The following is a 23,654-nucleotide window of genomic DNA, read 5'->3' on the forward strand; positions in this document are numbered from 1 at the left end:
ATTATTTATTCAATTTACTATATTTATAATGCTAAATACAGATGAAAGTTTGAAATTTCACAAAATGGACACTGGTCTCATTTATTCTGATTATAGTATTTGCTGTTTTTTAGCATTTTTGCGTCGTGACCTTGCTTCGCGCCTTTGGGACTCTGCGCTTGCCGTAGTTGTCAGTGCGGACCGGACTCCTCCTCAGGACGAATGAAAGATGTCTGTGTTTGTACAGCAGCATTAGGGCATCTTTAAAACATGTCTCTCAATGGAGGAGGAAACAGAGGATTTTACTTCAACACCGTCCTGTCTTTGGCTCGGTCGTTGGCGGCTCACCGGCAGGCACCGATAGAAAAGGTAACGTTACAGTTACACGGCGACGGCTAACGGCAGTAACGAGCTAATACCTGTCAAACTGTCCGAGACACCGAGGCCCGTCTGTAACTTCGCTTTTCCTCCCGTGAACTCTCTGTTACACATCCGAAAACACAGTAAACATGTCGTTTGTCGTGTCCGTGTTTGATTGACGTTGTCATTTTGTGATTTAACAGCGAACTCGAGCCAACAGAGATCTTTATCTGACTTCGAAGCTTTGCTAACGTCGGCTAACGTTAGCTGTTTTGAACCTGTACTTAATCTTCCCCTAGGTTAACGTTAAAGACTTTAAAGGAAGAAAAGCCGCCACATCATTTCTACATTTTCCCTTTGAAATTATTGTGTTTTTCTATCTTGTTAGCTCTTTGACTGTCATTCAGACGGGACGGCGTAGGGAACAGTTGCTAATGCAAACTTTGTTGTTGTCTGTTCATTTTCATAGAAACACAAGCTGGAAAACTCAGATCTTCATGATGTGTTATTCTTTATTATGACAAAGAAGTGCTACAGTCCTCTGTCATTAAATTCTCAGCCACCCAACACTACATTATAGAGCTGCAACACTTAGTCCATTAGTTGATCAACAGAAAATTAATCTCAAATGATTTGTTAATCTATTAATCCATTTTATTTCAAGCAAAAATGCCACAGATTAGTAATACAGTGTAAGTGCTAGAATGCACTGCCTTTCTTGGTCTAATCAATTATTTCCTTGATGCATCAATTTATCATTTGATCTAAAAGATTCTTAGAGGCTGGAGCAAGATCATGTTTGGCATTTGTGCTTCAAAAAGATAATCAAACAGTTAATCCATTATCAATATAGTTTTCTGTCGATTCACTAATTGATAAATAAAGTAACTGTTGCAGCTTTAATGGGAATATTTTGCTGCCCGGGGACTCATAAATCCCATGATCACTGTGTGCTAGTTGCTTTTTTGTAATTAAACTAAAGTAAAACATTAACTGTCCCCTGCATTATTATGTAATGTCGTAGCCCTGTGTCAAAATCTAGTTCTAACACCTTTATTATTTTTGTTGATATTATTCTCACACTGGTGCATTTTATTAAATAAAGCTGTTTCTCATTAAATGATCACAAACTAAGTTACATACAGAAAACCTTTGGGCCAGGCATAGTGTGGAATAAAGCTGCCGTCTGTACTGTGCTATGTGCATTGTGTTTGCTGGGAACTACAAAGTAATTAATTAATCTGGCCGTGACAAAGGGAAGGTTAAACTCTGTATCACCATCATAATTTAGAGAAATGAGGGAAGTTTTATCTTCTGAAAAACCTCTGAAGTGCAATCAGAAGTTGAACTGACCAGAGAAGACACCCACTGAGATTGAAAATGGGGAAATGTTAAACAGGAAGTTTGTTGTATGATGAAAGTGCTATGATAGCAATAATGCAATGAGCAGGCAACACATTGCATTCATATGTAAATGGAATTTGTCAGTTTGCGGAACCTGTAAGATTAAGTGACCAGTCTCGTTAGTTCATGTTTTGTCTAAGGTTGGTATGAGCACACATTAAATATAGTGTCAGCCATCTCTTTGACCTACATGAGACTGCAGCTAACGATAATTTTCATTATCGATTACTCTGCTGGTTATTTTCCAGATTAATTCCTTGATTGTTTTGTCTTTTAATTGTGAGAAAATAGAGAAAATACCTATTATAGTTGCCCAGAACCTCTGAGAGACATTGTTAAAGTGCCAGCTGATTGTACTTTTGAAGAGGGAAAACTTCAATAGCGATAGCCTCCTTCAATGGATGTCAGAACAGCCTATGGATTTTTAGGATTTTTAGGTTGTGTCCAGGTTGAGCTGAAAATCAAAGTCCTTTTCTAATGTATTTTATTACTGTTTTGGTACTGAGAAACATCACTGTGTTTGACATGATCATTTGAAATTGAGTGTTGATACTTTTCCACTGTGATCAGAATAGATCAGAATAGGTCAGAAAATGTCCTTCATGGCCCCTTATCCTGCATAATTATCATCATCCTGAATTATTAAAAGAATCTCAGATAAAACATGTAGGGACTGTGGTCTCACTCTCTCTTTTTAAATGGTTGTTAATCCCTCTCTGAGCTCACGTCTGGCCCTTTAGCATTAGGCTAATTAATGCCAGAGGCAGGATTTTGGCTCGATTCCTGAAGCCCATTTAGGCCGACAAAATCATTATTGCTAATGGAAGTAGACATGATTGATGAGTCTTTTTAATCCCAGTGGGCAGGTAAATTCTGTACCACTGAAGCAGATCGTATTATCTAAATAGAGGCATTAAAGATAAAGCTTTCAGCACATCTGAGTTGTGAACCACGTGTCGTCCTCCCACAGGTCCAGAAGCTACAATGCATGTGCCCTGTGGACTTCAGAGGAGTCTTCCAGCTGGATGAGAGGAGGAGAGATGCTGTCATTGCACTGGGCATTTTCCTAGTAGAGTCAAACCTGCAGGTAAACATCATACCTGCTCACCTCTTCACTTTGTGGTACTTTTGTTTCTGAGGCTGATATAGCAGTGGTAACCCTCCGCTTGTGTTGCAGCACAAAGATGCTATCGTCCCTTACCTTCTCGGGTTGCTTAAAGGGATTCCTAAAGTTCAGTGGATTGAAGAAAGCTCAGAACGCAAATCTAGAGGTAAAGATACACCTGTGATGATGATAAATGTATAATCCTCAGCTGTGCAGCAATGTGTTTTAATATCATTGATTGTGCAGTTTAATGACATTAGGTGAACTTCCTGTCTTGCAGAAGCCCTTCCTGTTGCAGAGAACTTCAGCTTTTGTCTCGTAACGCTGCTCTCAGATGTCGCTCAGCGTGATGAGACCTTACGAGGACAGGTGTGTGTTTGCATCACCGTGTGATCGAGCTAGATATTAGGCTCGTTTGAGATGAACCAGGCCTGAGCTGAATCCATCACCGCACATTACAACTTTTCCTTTTTTGATTTTATCAGTCTTATTGAAAAGGTTTCCTCTGTCAACAGAAACACTGCTCTGTGGTTGATGACAAGTAAATGAATATACAGCAGATGTTCCAGATAGAATTGCAGAGCTGGACCTGTGTTTATTGAGTATCTCAGATGTTTATGTGACTTTCTGTATATCCTGGAAGAAGTCATCCACCTGCTCTTGTCCATGTTCCAGTATCTTGCTGATGTGGGTGGTGATATGTGCATGTTTATGTGATGATCTAACATTGACAGATCCTGGAGGCGGTCATGGACATTATGCAGGTGCTGCAAGATATCTGCAAGGATCCAGAGGCTCACGATAAAGGTACCAACATAACAAACACTAAATCTTCCTCTGTATGTTTCTCAGCTGTTATTGGTTTAGATATATTCTACTTTCTGTGTATCTCCCTGCAGAATACCTGTGCAGGTACACTGTTCCCACGCTGCTCGGCGTCGCCCGAGCGTTTGGCCGATACAGCAACACCGACGAGTCTCTTCTGTCCAAGCTGTTCCCTCGACCGGTCGCTCCTGTGCTGCCTACAGGCGACGACAGCGACGCTTCCCGCCGGAGGTCCTTCAACGACTTCCGTTCCATCCTGCCGAGCTCTTTGCTCACGGTGTTTCAGGGAGACACTCTGAGACGCAAAGGCTCCTCCGTGTCCAGCGTGTCACAACAGGTATTAATAGTTAAATAACACAAGATGACAAACATAATGACCTGTGGTGAAGCGGAGGAAGCAGAGCCACATGTTTCCACATTTTTCCTTTTGTTTTTAGGCCAGTCCAGAGAGAGGAGGCCTGACCCCCAGCTTGCCTGCTGATCCCTCTGCACAGTACTTTGAAGGTAAGTGCATTAGCAGGAGCAGCTGAGCCCGTTGGCCTTTCAGGAAACATTAACGACTTGCTGAAGAACACGCTCTCCGCCCTTCAGGCTCATACCTCCCCGACGGCAGCGCAGTGGACCCTGACTACTACTTCTCCACCATCAGCTCCAGCTTCTCTGTCTCGCCTCTTTTCACCGGAAGCAGCTCTGGAGAGTTTCACGTCCCTCTGGATATGCTCAGACAGCTCCTCCACATGGTCAGCCGTAACCACAGCGACACAATAAATACATCGAAACACATACATGTAGTTAGCGTGTATGGAAAGAACATGCATGAAAAAACTTTTACCTCTTTCTCTTGATAGGTTGAACAATTTGTGTCTGAGACGTTTTTGAAATCACTGGATGACGCCTTGGCAGAACTTATCGAGGTATTACTCTGAAATCACTGCAGATGTTTCTCTATTCTTTTTTTTTTTTTTTACACATCTGGTTCATTAATACATTTCTGTTTCATCATCGGCAGCTGAATCCTGGACTTCATCTGTACTACAAAACCTTCAGTGACCCTCTGTATGTAGCCATATTCAAAATGCTGAGAGACACCCTGTACAATTTGAAAGGTAAAGAATCCAGTTTCTCTTTATTATTATTATTATTATTATTATTACGAAATTTTAAAGCCAGTAAAGAAATAATGATGTATTTTCTGCGTCCACCAGACCTGCAGACGGACTACGTGAAGGAGGTTCACGACTTTGTGCTGGAGCAGTTCAGCAGCAGCCAGTCGGAGCTGCAGAGGATCCTGCACGACGTGGAGTACCTCCAGAGCGAGCTGAGCCCGCTCAAACTGCGCTGCCAGGCCAACGCTGCCTGTGTGGACCTCATGGTGTGGGCTGTCACCGAGGAGCAGGGTGAGACTGTGGTTCATTCAGACAGGAAGTGATCCGTGTTAGGAGTCATCTCTGCAAAGTCTCTCTGTTTTCTCCCCAAAAAATGTTTTCACCAGGAGCTGAAAACCTTTGCACCAAACTGTCAGAGAAGCTGCAGTCGAAGACGTCCAGCAAAGTCATCATCGCTCACATGCCCCTCCTCATCTGCTGCTTACAGGTAACAGTTTGCTGCTTGTCTTGCCAGCTTCCCTTTTAATAGCTACATAAGAAAAAGAAAGTTATATGTGTATCACATGTGCATGACGTGTGTGGCTGAACTGAAAACTGACAGCACAGATAAAGAGTAGTTGAGCTCTCTTTGAGTTTCTGTTAATCAGGCCAGGGTTGCAACAATCTCTTGGCTAACGAGTAGTCATTTGTTTAATGGGTAGAAATTTAGGCTGCCACTTTTTTCAAATGAATCTGTCAGTGTTATTCATTACCTGTATGATGGAGAAACAAGACTAAGGACTCTATTTTAACAGTCCAAAGCACGCAGTCTAAAGCGTGTGGCATTCAGGGCGTGTCCATATCATTTTTGCTATTTTAACGACAGAAAAATCAGTTGCTGCTCCAGGCACATGGTTCAAAGGAAGTCTCTTAATTATCCCTGGGAGTGTTTTGGGCGTAACATGCAATAAACAAATCACAGTGCCAGCTCCTATTCCCTTTAAAAGCCAGGTGTCTCTGCAGCTTTGTGGATTGCTAATATAAATGCACAGTGTTTCACACAGAGTTAGATTCTATTTGTGGTGTGTTGATTAAATATTGTGACTGACCAGTGAGTCCAGTCCTGATAAACACACACACACATACACACACACGCACACACACACACACACACACACACACACACACAGCAGCTGTGTGCAACCTGAGGGGAAAGGAAGAGCTGAGTGAATCAATGCACTGCAGACTGCAACAACACAAATCATTAGACGTCTTTTATGTTTTATTATAAGTGTAATCACATTTTCAGTTCATTATGAAACTGTGGTGGACACATTTAGTCTTTGTGATGAATGGGAAACACTGTGACACACTCTGCTCGTACATATGAGGCACGTTGGGCTCCGTCTGTGTAGGCACATATTACTCTCTTGATAATGCTCCTTAAACTAACAGAGAAAAACCTGCGACACTCACCTCAGACCAGGTTTCTGCTGGTCAGCCGCTCGCCACTGCCCCAAGATAGCAATGCACCAACAATGTGCCTGTCCACACCTCATTCTAAGGGCGCGCAGACGGGCGCAAGTGTATTTGCTATTTGAGCAATGTGAGCGCTGGGCGGGAAATTGACAACTGTGTCGGTCTGAAACTGGCGAAGACACTTGCATTTCACGAGGGACTCACAAAGTCTGTGTTTGTGTCCAGGGTCTGGGTCGTTTGTGTGAGCGCTTCCCTGTGGTGGCTCATTCCGTCACCATGTCACTGAGAGACTTCTTGGTGGTGCCCTCTCCTGTTTTGGTGAAGCTGTACAAATACCACAGCCAGTACACTCCAGGTAACAGCAGTAACAGTAACACTCAGCTCCAGTCTTTTATTTTATTTTATTCCAGTTCAACGTTTTCTTACAAATGAATCATTTTCCAAGGTGGTGGTGAGATAAAGATCCACGTGACGAACGAACACTCCCAGTCAACACTCAGCACCAATTCTAGCAAGAAGAGCCAGCCCTCCATGTACGAGCAGCTGCGGGACATCTCCATAGACAACATCTGCAGGTGAACGCACCCGCCGACACACCTGTGCAGCATACGCACACGCTAGTATCAACACAGCCATAACTCCAGCCTCTCCGTCTGCCCTCAGGTGCCTGAAAGCAGGACTGACTATGGATAATGTCATCGTGGAGGCTTTTCTCGCCAGTCTCTCCAACCGTCTCTACATCTATCAGGAAAATGACAAGTGAGTCCAGCTTCCTGTCACACCGACTCTGAGGAGAATGAAAGGTTTTCATTTTTGAGGGAGTATTTACACTCTCCCCTCTCTCCCCCAAAAGGGATGCCCACCTGATCCCTGACCACACCATCAGAGCTTTGGGTCACATTTCTGTGGCCTTGCGGGACACCCCCAGAGTGATGGAACCCATCCTCCAGATCCTGCAGCAGAAGTTCTGTCAGCCTCCCTCCCAGCTCGACGTCCTCATCATAGACCAGCTGGGCTGCATGGTCATCACAGGCAATGTGAGTTTTTATTTAACTTCTCTATTGTTCATTAAAACTGTGTCAGTTCATTTAATCCCTTGTTTTTGAGGCTTTATGTTTTCTGTTTTCCGTCCCATTCTTGTGACGGCGATATCTCAGTGACGCCTTGAGGAAACTTCTTAGGATTTGGCACTAACATTGAGTTGGACTCAAGGATGAACTGATTAGCATTTGGTGGTCAAAGGTCAAAGGTCAAGGTCACTGTGACCTCACAAAACACATTTTTGGCCATAAATCACAAATTCATTCACTGATTATGACACAATTTAGCTCAAATGTCTGTAAGGATGAAATGAAGTGATGACATGTTATATCCAAAAGGTCAGAGGTCAACTTCACTGTGACATCATAATGTTCTGCAAAAACACTTCCTGCTGTTATTCAACGCTATAACTCAGGATTTTGACCATATTTCCTGCAACTCGGCTGATTGTCGGCGGAAACAACCACAAGGCGGTGATTCTAGTTTTTGTTTTTTCTTTCACCTCAGCAATACATCTACCAGGAGGTGTGGAATCTGTTCCAGCAGATCAGTGTCAAGGCCAGCTCCATGGTGTACTCTACCAAAGACTACAAGGACCATGGATACAGGTGAGCACCGCCTTCTTCTAGAGTTGTTGACTACAGGAGAAAGTGTGAGAGCGTGTTCCTGCTCACAGACGAGCGTCATTCCCAGTTGTGTCCTGAGCATTGAGTAAGTGAACGTTCCCTCCTCTCCGTACAGACACTGCTCCTTGGCTGTGATAAACGCTCTGGGCAACATAGCAGCGAACGTTCAGGCCGAGCAGATGGTCGACGAGCTGCTGGTCAACCTGCTGGAGCTTTTTGTTCAGCTGGGCTTAGAGGGGAAGAGAGCCAGTGAGAGAGCCTCAGACAAAGGTCCAGCTCTGAAGGTATGACACACACACACACACACACACACACACACACACACATGCACATAGTACTACAAATACAGTAGCGATGCAGCTGCACTGTTAGGACATGTGGGTGCTGCAGAAAGAACCACAACAATGTAGTCCAGTAAAAAGTTTGTCCTGGTTTTACTTTTGCCGCAGTGCAGAGAAACATCAACCAAACTAATACATGCAAGTGCACATCCCAGATGTAATATCCTGTAGCTTTCTGTATTTTCAACCTTTCTCTTCATCAACTTCCTGCTTTCTTGTTAAGATCCATTCAATCGCCAAATCACTTAATAAGAGATTATCGTACACTGACTTCTTAGAGCTCACGCTTTCCTATGCTGAGGGTTTACTGAAGAATGTTTTTTTTTTATAGGTTTAAAGTCATTTTTTGTGTTTTCTCCATGTAGAAAAAGATAAATACAACCTGAGAGGTGCGACCGATGGCCTGAATGTGTCAGTAGAGGTCTAACTCGGCTCTGCCTCTCTCTCCTTTGTCTCTCCAGGCTTCGAGCAGTGCTGGAAACCTCGGTGTCCTAATTCCAGTTATTGCAGTGGTAATTGGTTTGGATGTTCACGACAGTTTCAGTTTGGCTTTACCTACATTAGTAACAAGATTTAGTCTGTTAACGTGTCTTTTTGTTTGGGCCAGTGAAGGCAAATATAAGAAATATAAATGAAGATGTACAAATGCTAGTTAAGTTTTTATCCACTGAGATCTGTTCTGTCTCTCTTCTTCTTCTTCTGCTGTTAGCTGACAAGGAGGTTGCCACCAATTAAGGAAGCAAAGCCACGTCTGCAGAAGCTCTTCAGGGACTTCTGGCTCTACTCTGTCGTCATGGGATTTGCAGTGGAGGGTTCAGGTAGAAAGAGCTTGCTCGCTGATATTCTGTCCCTTTCTGTCCCCCCCCCCGCTTCTGAAAATTCAAACGCGTCATACTCGGTTGAAACATCACGATCTGTTGCTGTTGACGTCCTCAGGTCTGTGGCCGGAGGAGTGGTACGAAGGAGTCTGTGAGATTGCCACCAAATCACCGCTGCTCACGTTTCCCAGTGGAGAACCTTTACGCTCAGAGCTGCAGTACAACTCTGCACTGAAGAACGACACTGTCACCCCGGTATGAGAACACACACACACACACACGCACACACGCACACACGATACATGTTCTGACACTGGTTTATGGTTGATTGCTGAACTTTAGGCGGAGCTGAATGACCTGCGCAGCACCATCATCAACCTGCTGGATCCTCCTCCTGAGGTGGCCGCTCTCATCAACAAGCTGGACTTCGCCATGTCCACGTATCTGCTGTCCGTTTACAGACTGGAGTACATGAGGTAAGCCGACATGATGACGCACACGTCGCCTCATGTGCTCGACTGTGTTCGGTGATTCTAACCTTTATTCTGTCGTGTTTCCGTCAGGATGCTGCGTTCTCTGGACTCTGATCGCTTCCAGGTCATGTTTCGATACTTTGAAGATAGAGCAATACAGAAAGATAAATCTGGTGAGCAGAAGAAAACAATAAAGATGTGAGACTTTTCTAAAAGAAAAAAACAAAACAAATGCTGTTGGATTAATGTTGAATCAATTCCTTCCAGGCATGATGCAGTGTGTGATCGCTGTCAGTGACAAGGTCTTCGAGGTCTTCCTGCAGATGATGGCTGAAAAAGTAAGAGAGATGTTTCCACTTGAGAAGAACTCGGCACACGTCTGACCCTGTGTTTCATTACCCGGCGTATCCTAATTAAATGTCATGTTTTCAGCCAAAAACCAAAGGCCACGAGGAGGAGCTGGAACGCCACGCTCAGTTCCTCCTGGTCAACTTCAACCACATCCACAAGAGGATCCGCAGAGTGGCTGACAAATATTTGTCCGGCCTGGCTGAAACGTGAGAGCGCATAGAGATGCGGGCTCATTAACTCTCATTTATAAACTCTTTAAAATGCAGATTCATACCCAGTGAAGTCAACGTCAGTGTTTTTCTCACTCCTCAGTTTCCCCCACTTGTTGTGGAGCGGCCGTGTGCTGAAGACCATGTTGGACATCCTGCAGACGCTGTCCCTCTCGCTCAGCGCAGTAAGTCATCGTCATTCACACTGTCCCAGCTTTCCTCAAACAGGAAATTAGTTCAAATATCATGTTTTTAAATTCAGTGTTTCTCAAGTGACCACAAAGCCCAGTAGTGATTATTGTACATGTGTTGTTTTCAATATTCAATCAAACTTTATTTGCAGTGTTGTTGGACTGTTTTGCAGCTACGGCAGTTTACGGTTTACTTTTTGTGATTTACCTCAACAATGATCAGCGTGACAATAGAAAGGAAAGGTGGATGAAGCTAACGGTTAGCCTGCCCTGGGATTGTGCTAAACGTCACCAGTTATCAGCCTGTTAACTATCAAACACGGCAACGGACACAATCCCAGACAAGTGGTTTAAGACCGGGTCGAAAATCAAATGAAACCTTCGACATAACGGTGCGTTTGATGACGTCCGACCAGTGTTTATCCGTGTGTGATCATTTTGATGCTACACAAATAGCACCACCTGCTGTTGTGCAGTGTGAGAGGTGCAGGGGTCGTCGATAATTGAAACTCTGCGCCAGGTCAGGGACGATCCCAGTACCAGAGCGGTTAGGGCGCACACTACATCATAATTTCCTGAGCGGCGAATCACAGGTTCGACTCTCGGTCGCTCAGTCGGACTTTTTGCTGCAGTCATTCTCCTACTCTCGATCTACTCCCGTCCAATGAAGGTATTAAAACGCCTCAAACAGAAAACCTCCGGCCCAGGTGACCCACAGCACGACTGAAGGAGTTTGGCCTATTGGTTTAGGGGATGTGTCGGGGAGTTAGTTCGTCTTTGGGTCGGAAAAAGTTTGAGAAACTGCATTATTCAGTACTGTAACACCTTTCTTTCATCCTGTCTTTACATGTGTGTACCATGACATTGTTAGTGACGTTTGTGTTGCATTGCAGGACATTCATAAAGATCAACCTTACTACGACATCCCAGACACGCCGTACAGGATCACAGTCCCGGATACATATGAAGCCAGAGAGGTAATGTTGTTTCTCACAGACCCCAGATATCAGAGCGTGAAAATAAATGTGAGAAAAGTGCTTGTTTCACATGTACAGGATTTATCCCGTCTTTAATTGTAGAGCATAGTGAAGGATTTCGCCGCTCGCTGCGGGGAGATCCTGAAGGAGGCGATGAAGTGGGCTCCGTCCGTCACCAAATCCCACCTGCAGGTAACATTTAGCACCAAACCTTCACATGTGGAGCTCAGATGATAAATAAACACGGTGGCGGCTTTAATGTGGTTTTAACTCGCCGTACGTCATGCGATGTTTTCCAGGAGTATCTGAACAAACATCAGATCTGGGTGTCGGGTCTCTCCCAGCACACGGGCCTCGCCATGGCCACAGAGAGCATCCTGCACTTCGCCGGTTACAACAGACAGAGCACGACTCTGGGGGTGAGACACCGACTGAGTTTTCATCCACTAAAACCTGTTGATGCTTTCATTTGTCGGCAGCGATAGACTGAGATTTTATTTTTGTTTCATGGATTTATGTTGGAGCCCAAAGAAATCTGAGACGGTTCATGAGCAGAGCATTATGGGACGTCACGTGAATTATAATTTTAGAGTAATTTGCCGAAGAGGTTGTGATGTAGAGCCAGAATACATAGAGAAGATACCATTTTCTATCTGTTGTCATTACTCTTACGCTTCATTTTACTTCTTCCTGTTCACCTCTAGTCCACTCAGCTGACTGAGAGACCGGCCTGTGTGAAGAAGGACTACTCCAACTTCATGGCCTCCCTCAACCTCAGGAACAGATACGCCGGAGAGGTAAAAACCACCTGATCATAGCGGTTACCGTGGTTACCCTCGCCCTCTCTTTCATACAGCAGAATTCAAATCAGTTCTTCTTTGTTACATAGTTTTCTCAAAGTAAACATAAATACTGTATTTATATTTATATTTAATAAGTGTTTGCGAAATGAAAACTGTCAGTGAACGAAATGAGAAGTGTGGCTGCTGAAGAACAGCTGCTGTGGACATTAACTCTAAGCTTGATAGAAAATAAATAGAATTTTCTCCTGCTCATGTCTCGGGTCTTTTGTCTGCAGGTTTCAGGTATGATCCACTTCGCCCAGGCCGTTCGAGGACAGTCCGATCTGAGCCGGCTGATGATCAAGCAGATGGGAGAAGCTTTGGACTCGGCGCAGCCCGAGGCCTTCACCGAGGCCATGTTCAAACTGGCGGCTTTGCTCATCAGCACCAAAGGTTTGACTCTTTTTGCTCTTACTGTTGATAAAAACTGATCATATCTTAGACCAAATTCAGGCTGCGAACTTGTCGTCTGACTGCTGCCATCGTCCTTAGACTGTGATCCTCAGCTGCTGCACCACCTCTGCTGGTCTCCTCTCAAGATGTTCACAGAGCACGGCATGGAAACAGCTATTGCATGCTGGGAGTGGCTGCTGGCAGCACGTGTTGGAGTTGAAGTACCGGTACGTAGTCATATATTACTTTTTTTTTCTGTTAAATTCTTCTTCTTGCATTTGTGTTGTAAACGTACCGTCAATCTCCTCTCTGGCTGTTCCTAGTTCATGCGGGAGATGGCGGGGGCGTGGCAGATGACCGTGGAGCTGAAGATGGGGTTGTTCTCGGACGCTCAGGTGGAGGCCGATCCTCTGGCGGCATCGGAGGAAAGTCAGCCCATCCCCTGCCCTCCAGATGTTACCCCTCACCACATATGGATCGAGGTCAGACGCACGTTACGCCGCCGGGGTTGTTACCGCCTTCTCCGCTGTCACTAACCGCCTCTTTTATCTGCCTCCTCTCCTCCAGTTTCTAGTCCAGAGGTTTGAGATAGCCAAGTACTCCAGCGCCGATCAAGTGGAGATCTTTTGCAGTTTACTTCAGCGCTCGCTGTCTCTCAACGTGGGAGGGGCTAATAGCAGCCTCAACCGCCACGTAGCTGCTATCGGACCTCGTTTCAGGTACGCAGAGTTGATGTCAGTTTACTCTTTGGGTGTCATGACAATTTGTGAATCTAATAAAAAAAATTTAAAAAAAAGGTTGAATGACTGTGTGTTTAATGAGTGTGTTCCTCTGTCTCCAGGCTGCTGACTCTGGGTCTGGCTCTGCTCCACTCTGACGTCGTCACCAATGCAACTGTGAGGAACGTGCTCCGAGAGAAGATCTACTCCACAGCCTTTGATTACTTCAGGTGCTCACGCACACACACACACACACACACACACACACTCATTACAGTGCGACATGCATGTCATTCATTCGTGTGCTATTTTTTACAGCGAGGCCACAAATATTTTAGTCTCTAAAATGTCTGAAAATACAGACGAATGTCCGTCTCAGGATGACGTCTTCATATCACTTATATTGTCCAAACAACATCCAAACCTAAAGAGAATGAATTCACAACAGTAGAAATCAGAGCAGGAAACGCTCACATATAAAGTGTTAAAATATTCACCAGAATTACCTGTAAATTTATTTGCACCAATCAAATTCCTTCATTGGATTATCTTGTTGCTGTCCAGTGAAAAATTGGGTTTTTCTGAGACTAAATGAACAATTTAAAAATCCACTGGATTATCAGAAAGATTAATATAATAATAATAATAATAATATCGTTCTTCTTAGATCATAAATAGTCGACATTTTGGAGACAGACTTCGACAGTCTGAATCTTTTCAGCTCAAACCTTTAATGTCTCACAGAGAAATCTGAACTACACAAAGAGATAATATAAACACACTGAAAACAATCTAAACTCTCCATTTTCTGTCTCTGCAGCGTCTCTCCAAAGTTTCCCACCCAAGGTGACAAGCGTCTCCGCGAGGACATCAGCATCATCATCCGTTTCTACGCCAGCATCCTGTCCGACAAGAAGTACCTGGCAGCGTGCCACTTGGTCCCACCCGGTGAGCTTGGTACTACCCCAGCCCCGAGCACGCTCTCTGCCGGGATATTCGGATCGCTTATCGTGTCCAGCACTTCTCCGATATCTATCTTAAGTAAGCCTAAAGCGGTGGAGCTCGGACTGCACCGCAGCAGGGGCATGCTTTTACGCCTGACAAATTTGACGCTTTTCACCCTCGCCGCGCTGCTGATAGATCCTGGCGTCTACCTGTCATATCGATCTAGATTCCCTTTATGTTTTTCTGCCTTCTTCTCTCGGTCACTCACTTTCTTTTCTCTCACTTTCACACTTATCTCTTCCTCTTTCTTTTACTCTTTCAAGCATTTTGCTTGTTTTTTCTACCACAATCAACCTGTTTTTTTTACCTTTTTAATGTTTAGCAGCCGTGAGGAAAAGCGCAAATTTGTCAGCCAGCGTTAAGATGCATGATTATTCATCATGTCAGCCCACCTGTCTGCCCCTCTCCTCGACTGATCAATTTGGTTTCAAAAGAAGAAACTACAAAGTGAAAAATGTTTTTTCTTCCACCCCAGAAAATCCTCTCCTCCTCATTCCCGACGTCCCAGAGAAAAGACATGGTCTCATTCTCATACACATCGAACTGCTTCAGGTAGACGAGTCCTCTAACCGCAGATCCTGGATCAGATTAATCGACTCCTTGCCCCCCCCCACCCCCCACTCCCTCCGCCCACCTGCGCATTAACAAGAGAAAATAATATCTGACCCAGTATCAGTGGTTCAAGGCAACTTCTACCTACATGTAAATCCCACACTGGATTTCCCTGCAAATGCATGACCATCACAGCAGCAGAGGACTAACTGAAACAGCTCATCTCGCTCTCCAGACACTCCCTCATCATCGATCACATTATTGATGTTTTTCACTGTTGACAAGTCATGATATTGATCGTATAAAAGAAACTTGACCTGTGTTCGAATTTACCATGTGAAACAAAATGCAGATTTTCGACTGAGACAAGTTGTGCAAGTTGAAATGTGTGATAGAGAATAAAATATGAGAGAGAGAGAGAGAGAGAGAGAGAGAGAGAGAGAGAGAGAGAGAGAGAGAGAGAGAGAGAGATTGTGTGTACTGAATGTATTTGTATGTGAACAGATAATCAGGACCCGTCCTTGAACAGTCTGTCAGTGATGAACGCTGCTGACCTCAGGAGCAACATGGACTCCAGCTCTCGCTCCCAGCAGAGCAGCCAGGGATGGATCAACACCTACCCGCTGTCCAGTGGCATGTCCACCACGTCCAAGAAATCAGGTCCAGCTTTTTCTCAATACAGACGATTCTTAATTTGAATTTGGAAAGTTGAACCTGGAAACTTCACAAATAACAACAACACGACGCTCAGTTTGCAGCTGGGCTCGGCTGGTTATACTTTTAAAGTCACTGTAAACGATCTCAACTCAAAGGTTCAGTTAAAGCTGCGATATTTGTCTGGAGCTATTGAACAAATTAGAAAATTTGTTTAAGTAACAAAATAAATGACGTGGGTTTCCGGCAGTGGTTTTAACTTTCTTTACCTCTTCTCCACGTAGGCACGTCCAAGAAGAGCAACAGAGGGACGCAGCTTCACAAATACTACATGAAGCGCAGGACTCTGCTGCTGGCCTTACTGGTGAGTTTCTGAGAACGTCGTCGCCTGGTTCTGAATCTGACTCCCGACGCCTGATCATCACCGTTCTCCTCTCTCTCTCTCCCTCTCTCTCTGTGTGTCTTTCCAGGCCAGCGAGATCGAACGGCTGACCACGTGGTACAACCCGCTCTCCACCCAGGAGCTGGCCATCGCCACAGAGCAGTCAGTGGAGACCAGCATCGCCAACTGGAGATCCAAATACATCAGTCTCACCGAGAAACAGTGGAAGGACAACGTCAACCTGGCCTGGAGCATCGCACCGTACCTGGCCATGCAGCTCCCCACAAGGTTTTCACCCTCTCTCTCTCTCTCTCTCTCTCTCTCTCTGTTTCTGTGACATTATATAACACGAGGAAAGAAGAAGTAACACTGACGCACAATGAGAACTGAATCCAACAACAATAAAACACACCTTTCACTTCAGTACACTCGGGGGGTTTTTGCTGCTGTGACCAGAAGCTGCTGTTGGGTTGCTTCCTGGGAGAGGACTTACGGATGGATTTATGTTCGAAGATAAATGACTATCTTCAGAACTTGATAGTAGAAGCTGAAACCTTTGTGATCTAAAGCTAAACAATGATTCATTCGTTAGCATTCAAAAACTGCAGCTCCTTTCCTCTTTATACACGTTTTACTATTTTGCGTAATTACAAATGTAAATGTGATTTTCTTTCTTCTGGAGTTACGGTTTTTCTTTGGCTTTCTGTTGCCACTTTAACTGAATGTAAACACAGCTCTTATTTGTTATAAGAAAACTCCATATGGTGCGTTTAATGACAAAAAAAATGTCTCATGTTGTTGATTCTTTACTTGTTTGTTCTCCAGGTTTAAGAATGACGCCATCGTCGCTGAGGTGACCAGGCTGGTGAGGCTGGACCCCGGAGCAGTCAGCGATGTGCCTGAGGCCGTCAAGGTAAAATCACTTTCTTCTCGTGAGGCTCGGCTGTTAAACGTTGGAAACCTGTGAATAAACAAGAGTTTTATTTTACTGTTCCACCAGTTCCTGGTGACGTGGCACACCATTGACGCCGACTCCCCTGAGCTGAGCCACATCCTGTGCTGGGCCCCGGCCGACCCGCCCACCGGTCTGTCCTACTTCAGCAGCATGTACCCTCCTCATCCTCTCACTGCTCAGTACGGGGTGAAGGTGCTGCGCTCCTTTCCTCCGGTAAGTCACACACCGGTGGAAGTTTGTGTCTCGGCGTCTGCTCGTTTGTTTGTTTCCCTTTTGTGACGCAGAAACTTTTAATATTTATCAAGTTCTTTCTCCTCTTAGGATGCCATCTTGTTCTACATTCCTCAAATTGTACAGGCTCTCCGTTACGATAAGGTAAACATTAAGAGCTCTGCCTTCACAGGCTGAAAGAAAATAGCTTGCTGTAATTTGTGATAAGCTGTAAGATCTACAGTAGGAATAGGAACTCTTGTGATAATAGTTCAATCGTCTCTGTGTCCTGCTCAGATGGGTTACGTGAGAGAGTACATCCTGTGGGCGGCGCAGAAGTCTCAGCTCCTCGCCCACCAGTTCATCTGGAACATGAAGACCAACATTTTCATGGACGAGGAGGGACACCACAAAGACCGTGAGTAGAGACTGGACGTCAGAGCGAAGGCCGGCTGATGGCAGAGCTCCTGGTGTGAGGATGCAGCTGTGGTCCAATAGAGGCGTGTCTGCGTCTTATTAACACCATCCACAGAACTGTAAAGACTCGAGTTTAACCTTGAAATTCCTTTATTACAGTAAAAGTTTTGTCCTTTTTCACTGAAAACAGTAAAAGTCTCGCGTCAGCACGCTGTAAAAGATCATTACACACTCCCTGATTCAAAATAACAAGCATCAAACAGTTCAGTATTAATGCCATTATATATTTTACACCCCAAAGATTTTGTACTCATTCAACAGTCATTATTTATATTTGTTGTTATTGAAATGTAAGATTGCAGATTGATGCATTAATTATTCATTCAGTCATTCCACGTGTGCATTAATCACTCATCTGGCTAACAGCTGCGTATTTCTTGTTATTCTCTGATATATTTTCTTGTTAGTGTGTAATTAGATTATTCTGCCTGATGGGAAAACTCTTATCAGGCCTAATTAAATCATATTAAGTCGATGTAATCACACTTGTTGGTTCCTCGTTAGCGGACATCGGGGAGCTGCTGGAGCAGATGGTGGAGGAGATCACAGGCTCTCTGTCGGGTCCGGCCAAAGACTTCTACCAGAGGGAGTTCGACTTCTTCAACAAGATCACCAACGTGTCCGCCATCATCAAGTACAGTCACTTTACGAGTCCTTAGCGTCTCTCTAAAAGGAAGATGAGATGTTTGACTGCGATTTAAACCCCTGATGTGTTTTTCTGTTTTTCAGGCCGGTTCCAAAGGGAGAGGAGAGAAAAAGAGCCTGTCTCAAAGCTCTGTCAGATATCAAAGTCCAGCCAGGTAACGCGCTGGTCCACCGCAGGTCTGGATAAATGATTATAAAGAAGCAACCTGTAACTGAGCTGCAGGGAAGCTGCAGGTCGAGTCTTTTTCAAAATGGAAAGAAGAAAAAGGGACAAAGAAAAAGCAGAAAACATAAGCAGATTATGTGAATAATAAAGAAAACAACATGTTCTTTTAGATTCTGTTAATTCACGTCCTAAACTCTCTAACATGTTTCATCCGTGATGTTTGTCAGATAATACGTCTATAGTTTTAATAGTTATGTAAAATGAGCCTGGCTGCTACAAGAAAACCTGTTACTGAGCCCAAACTCTTTATTATTATTTCCAGAAAATCCCCTTTTATCAGTTCAGTTCTTCTTTCAGTTACTCACATTATTTAAACAAATGATCTGTGTCGAGATATAAAAGATATTTTCCCTTCACAGATTTAAAAAGTTGTTCCATATGGAGAGTGGTTGTTTTTTTCCTCTGTCTGATTTTCTCCTGTGTGTAAAAACACTGAAGATATTTAAGTTTGAACACGTGAATATTTGCTGCTATGAAACTAAAAACGCTCTGGTGTGTTTCTGTAGGCTGTTACCTGCCGAGTAACCCTGAAGCTATCGTGCTGGACATTGACTACAAATCTGGAACGCCCATGCAGAGGTAACGTCAGATTTGAGCTCGTGCTTCATGTCGAGGGGGCGGTGTGCTACTTTTCTGTTTCATACCGTGTCCTCCACCTCACGGGAGTGTGTGTCCTGTCGTCACAGTGCCGCCAAGGCGCCCTACCTGGCCAAGTTCAAGGTGAAACGCTGCGGCGTGAGCGAACTGGAGAGGGAGGGTCTCCGCTGCCCCTCAGACTCTCTGGAGGACGGAGAGGAGAATCCAGACGGATCACGCAGGGTTTGCTGGCAGGCCGCCATCTTTAAAGTGGGAGATGACTGCAGACAGGTGTCCCCAACTTTCCCATGACTCACATTTACTGGAACGTGTCAGTGAGGAGGGGTAATTAAATATCTGACACTCCTGCGTTTCCCTCCTCTCTCCAGGATATGCTCGCTCTGCAGATCATTGGGCTTTTTAAGAATATCTTCCAGCTGGTCGGCCTGGATCTGTTTGTCTTCCCATACAGAGTGGTGGCCACTGCACCCGGGGTAAGACTCATTAAAACACACCTCTACTTTTTATTTACCAGTTCTATCGTTGAGATATAGGGACATGGAGACACTTACATCAGGGTAGGAGGGGGCAGTCTGGCTGAAGACGCTTGTTTTTGCAGGTAAAAACGAAGGTGTAAAAATTACCCAAAATGCCTCAGTAATAGAGGACATTCACACGGACAGTTTGGGTGTAAATTTCTTTCAATAAATGGATTAAACATGAGTCTGATCGCTCATGTGGTTTGTTTGTTGTGTCCCCATATCTGAACAATTACACTGGTAAAACTTTGACAATGAGGCTGTAAAAACTAAACGTTGTTCTCAGGTTTTTATGAACTGCTCTTCTTCTCCTCAGTGCGGCGTGATTGAGTGCATCCCAGACTGTAAGTCCCGAGACCAGCTCGGCAGACAGACGGACTTCGGGATGTACGATTACTTCCGCAACCAGTACGGCGACGAGTCCACCCTCGCCTTCCAGAAGGTGCAGAGTTTTTATCCACTGGCTGTCGCCCTTTTATTTATGATTGTTTGAGGATCTGCTGGAAAGTGTCGAAGCAGAAACACAGAATAAAACACAAAGCACATAAAAACATTTTATAAATACAAATAGGAGTGAGTAATAAAAAGTTCATAAGTTAAAACAATGTAAAAACTAATTAAGAATTATAAATCATGAAATTCTGTCAGTTTATATTAGAGGTGACAGAAGAAAAGGTTTTTATGCGTCTTACTTTTGATTCATGGGAATCAAAACAGAGAACCAGAGAGCAGCAGCTTTTCCATTTGACAAGGAGAGAAGAACTGATTCAGCAAAAGATCTATAAAACTGTGTTGGCATGAAACAAAACCTGGCTGCTGCATGTTCTTACATGTTGTTATTACTGTTAAATATCCAGTCACTTATAAACAGCAGCAGAGTTTCAGTCGATCGTGTCGTCTCCTTTCTTTCTGCAGGCTCGATATAACTTCATCCGCAGCATGGCCGCCTACAGCCTCCTGCTGTTCCTGCTGCAGATCAAAGACAGACACAACGGCAACATCATGCTGGACAGCAAGGGACACCTCATCCACATCGGTACAGCGTGCTATATACTCATAGGTTTGACACCCAGCAGTGGTGATTGTGTGTGTTTACATGTCTCCTCTTGCTTCCTCCAGACTTTGGCTTCATGTTTGAGAGCTCTCCCGGCGGGAACCTGGGCTGGGAGCCGGACATCAAGCTGACGGATGAGATGGTGATGATCATGGGAGGAAAGATGGAGGCCACTCCTTTCAAATGGTTCATGGAGATGTGTGTCAGAGGATACCTGGCTGTGCGGTAAGAAACCGGAACCGGCTCTGTTGTCGGAGTAAAGAGTCTGAAGACGTTTGGTTTTGAAGATTAAAGTCAAAGGAAACAGTTTCATAGCGTAGTTTAACCTTGTCGTCCCTCATTTGTTTTGACTGTTCACTTCTTCCTGCTCAAACAGACCCTACATGGATGCAGTGGTTTCCCTAGTGACCCTCATGCTGGACACTGGACTTCCATGCTTCAGAGGACAAACCATTAAACTCCTCAAGTAAGTTCATGCAGGAGGAAATCTGTGTGTCAGCAACGTGGCATTTTCACTTTTATAGAACAGCTGATGGTGGAAAAACAGAAAGAAATGGAGGAGGGGTATGACGTTCAACAAGGGGCCTTGGCGGGAATTGAACTGGGGTGTTTAAGTTATATGGTACGCACCGTAACCATTCAGTGAATAGGAACAAGTGCTCAAAATCTGAGAAGCACCAGAAAAGTCTGTTTGCTTCCGTATGTGGCAACTAATATCATAGTTCTACTCTCAAATCTGGTTTTATTTGTGGGAGTTTTAAGGTGTTTTTCAATATTTTTTGTCAACAATGGATGAAAAAACTGCCAGTAACCAACACAGCTAAACCTCTGAGCAGTTTAACATCTTTCAGCCCATTGTTTTGGTTTTACAGACCTGAACTTTACTTACAGCCATTTTCAACCTGCAGATGTTTTTCACTATAAAACCCCTGAGCACTTCCTGCCCAGCACCAAACAGGTGCTAACAAAAGTTAGCAACTAGCTGGTGAACACTGCGGAGCATTTAGCAGCTAAAGAGACGGATATTTTTCTAAGTGGCCAGAAACATGACTGAAAATAAACAATAGTCCTGCTCCGTCTCGTTCTCTGCTGTGGGTGTAAGTAAATGACTGTTTGCTAAAATGTTCACCACAAAAAAAAAACAAACTTGTACCACTGCCCCCGAGTGGCCGGAAAATCACTGCAACTTTAAATATTAATGTGTTATTTTTTGTTTTTTAATCAGAGGACGGTTTAATCCACAAATGAGTGAGAAAGAAGCAGCAGCGTTCATCATCAAAATCATCCAAAGCTGTTTCCTCAGTAGCAGGTGAGAAACATGTAACGCGACACTAACATCATGCAGAAACACTAACACGGTTATGAGCTGTAACGCTGTTGTGACGTACGTAGACATGAGGTTCCAACTCACAGATTTTCACCGACTTGTTTTCTACAGGAGCAAAACGTACGACATGCTGCAGTATTACCAGAACCAAATCCCTTACTGAGGATCTGCTGCACGTCCGACACACACGTCTCTACACAAGCAATGCAAACCTCCTTTTTAGGTGATTTTAATACGGTGGTGGATGCACCTTTTACGGAGGGCCCCGGGCTGATCTGTTTATCAATCTGCTCCCTGCGAGACAGACAATAATGTGGCACTTTGATCCGTGTTCTCCAATTTTACTGTAAGTTGTCAGATTTTATAATGTACATCTGAGTTTTAAAGTAGTTCTTTGTTTCACTTGAGAGTAAAGAACAATGTTATGACTTTAACCAAAAGAGGTATTTGAATCACCCTTTAAGTATTTTCTTCTTGATGCTGTTATTTGTTATTCAGCAAACATGAACTAAACTGTCACACTAGAGGAAGACGGCCATAACAGGAGCCATATTTATAGTGTTTGTCAAAGCAGCTGTTAAAATCATTGTTATCATTTTGTTACTATGCTGTCCTCCACTTTTATGCACTTTATAGTATTTCATTAATGTCACCTGCCTATGATCAAGTGGCAATAGACAACTTTTCCCCATGTAGCGTTAATGTTGACGCTGCTGTCGCGAAGCAGAATATCGTTCGTTTCACCACTGCGCACAACCAGGAAGTGTGTTGTTTGTTTAGATTATCAAAATGCACAATTAATAGATTGTTTCTGGTTGCTAGCGGTAGCATTAGCAACATGGCCGCCGGTATCTCTAAAAAAAAATCTCTCGAAAAAGGAATAATCCCAGATCTCAGTGCTGTGATAAAGGCAGTAAAATTATTCTACTAATAAATTGGCAGGTTTTGTTATTTTCCTGATCAACCTCTTAAATCCTGGAGCTTTCTCTTTATAGTCGGACTGGCTACAGGCAGCGGGACAAAGCCCGGTGGACCAGCGGACAGGACAATATCAGTCCCAGCATGTCCGAGTCAGTCCGAGGTTCAGTGTCAAGCTCCCTCTTCGTCTTCTTTGCTCTTTTTCTCACCGTCCACCGTTTCCGCTACCTGGATAAAGCTTCCAGTAGCTAACGGGGGAAAACAAACGCACTGTTATCCTCTTCCTGTTTTGGTTGCGCAGTGGCAGATGAACTTTGCTCGATCTTTTCTTCTTCATTTTTTCTACAAAAGCTGAATTACATAATGAAATTTAGGCTTATAGGAAACCGATCTTAAAAGCAGATGGTGTCATTATTCTGTAGCCGTCACATTGTGCGGTCAACGTTTACTTCATAAGGATAAATTCAAATAAAAAAAGTCGTCTATTGCCACTTTTAAACAGAGATTAAAACAATGTGCAGTTTAATCAACTGATAAATGAAATTCCAGTAGTTTTGATTTAGTAGAAGACAAACCAGTGTTGTCAAATAGATCAAAGATCAATGCAGGAATCAATCAGCATTTAATCCAATAGTAGTGTTTAGAAATGTAGAAAGGTATGTAGAGAATCAAAGGTAATGATGCTGTAGTATTTACTGTAGAATCACACATCAAGATCACGGCTGTTTTGTCTGTGATTTATGTGCAACTTGTAGAATTACATGTGAAGAGCATATTTATCAGAAGATTTTAAAAACTTTAAACTTTGATGTTTATCTTCAAAGTCAGTCGTGTCACACCTCCTCGTCTCAGCTTTTAGGTCACATCTCTTAAACAGGAACTCCAGGAACTTAGCAACCCGTAACTTGAGCCTGGA

At 44.0% G+C, this 23,654-nt stretch overlaps 1 protein-coding gene across 2 annotated transcripts; it reads left to right on the top strand.

Annotated features, from left to right (window-relative positions):
• Positions 1-207: 207 nt before the first annotated feature.
• On the top strand, positions 208-22,691 carry LOC111217823 (phosphatidylinositol 4-kinase alpha-like). 2 transcript variants are annotated; one of them, XM_022739804.1, is made up of 54 exons: positions 208-348; positions 2,714-2,830; positions 2,921-3,014; positions 3,129-3,217; positions 3,583-3,655; positions 3,748-4,010; positions 4,111-4,177; positions 4,265-4,413; positions 4,522-4,587; positions 4,683-4,779; positions 4,879-5,070; positions 5,166-5,266; positions 6,463-6,592; positions 6,683-6,812; positions 6,901-6,996; positions 7,091-7,274; positions 7,786-7,886; positions 8,020-8,188; positions 8,707-8,757; positions 8,955-9,063; positions 9,182-9,318; positions 9,406-9,539; positions 9,627-9,709; positions 9,804-9,874; positions 9,969-10,093; positions 10,200-10,281; positions 11,181-11,264; positions 11,367-11,456; positions 11,564-11,683; positions 11,969-12,061; positions 12,343-12,499; positions 12,599-12,726; positions 12,823-12,981; positions 13,067-13,218; positions 13,341-13,448; positions 14,039-14,259; positions 15,280-15,435; positions 15,714-15,793; positions 15,900-16,099; positions 16,637-16,724; positions 16,812-16,979; positions 17,088-17,141; positions 17,274-17,394; positions 17,958-18,087; positions 18,183-18,253; positions 18,831-18,903; positions 19,011-19,191; positions 19,290-19,394; positions 19,756-19,881; positions 20,355-20,475; positions 20,559-20,718; positions 20,870-20,959; positions 21,719-21,802; positions 21,932-22,691. In XM_022739804.1, the coding sequence occupies exons 1-54, from the start codon at positions 250-252 to the stop codon at positions 21,981-21,983; spliced, it is 6,381 nt and encodes a 2,126-aa protein (XP_022595525.1). In that variant the 5' UTR covers positions 208-249; the 3' UTR covers positions 21,984-22,691. The 2 variants fall into 2 exon arrangements, with proteins under 2 accessions (XP_022595525.1, XP_022595526.1); XM_022739805.1 differs by having other exon boundaries at positions 14,039-14,166.
• Positions 22,692-23,654: the final 963 nt, after the last annotated feature.

Source organism: Seriola dumerili, unplaced genomic scaffold, assembly GCF_002260705.1.
Source record: "Seriola dumerili isolate Sdu_G_001 unplaced genomic scaffold, Sdu_1.0 BDQW01000047.1, whole genome shotgun sequence".
Lineage (NCBI taxonomy): Eukaryota > Metazoa > Chordata > Actinopteri > Carangiformes > Carangidae > Seriola > Seriola dumerili.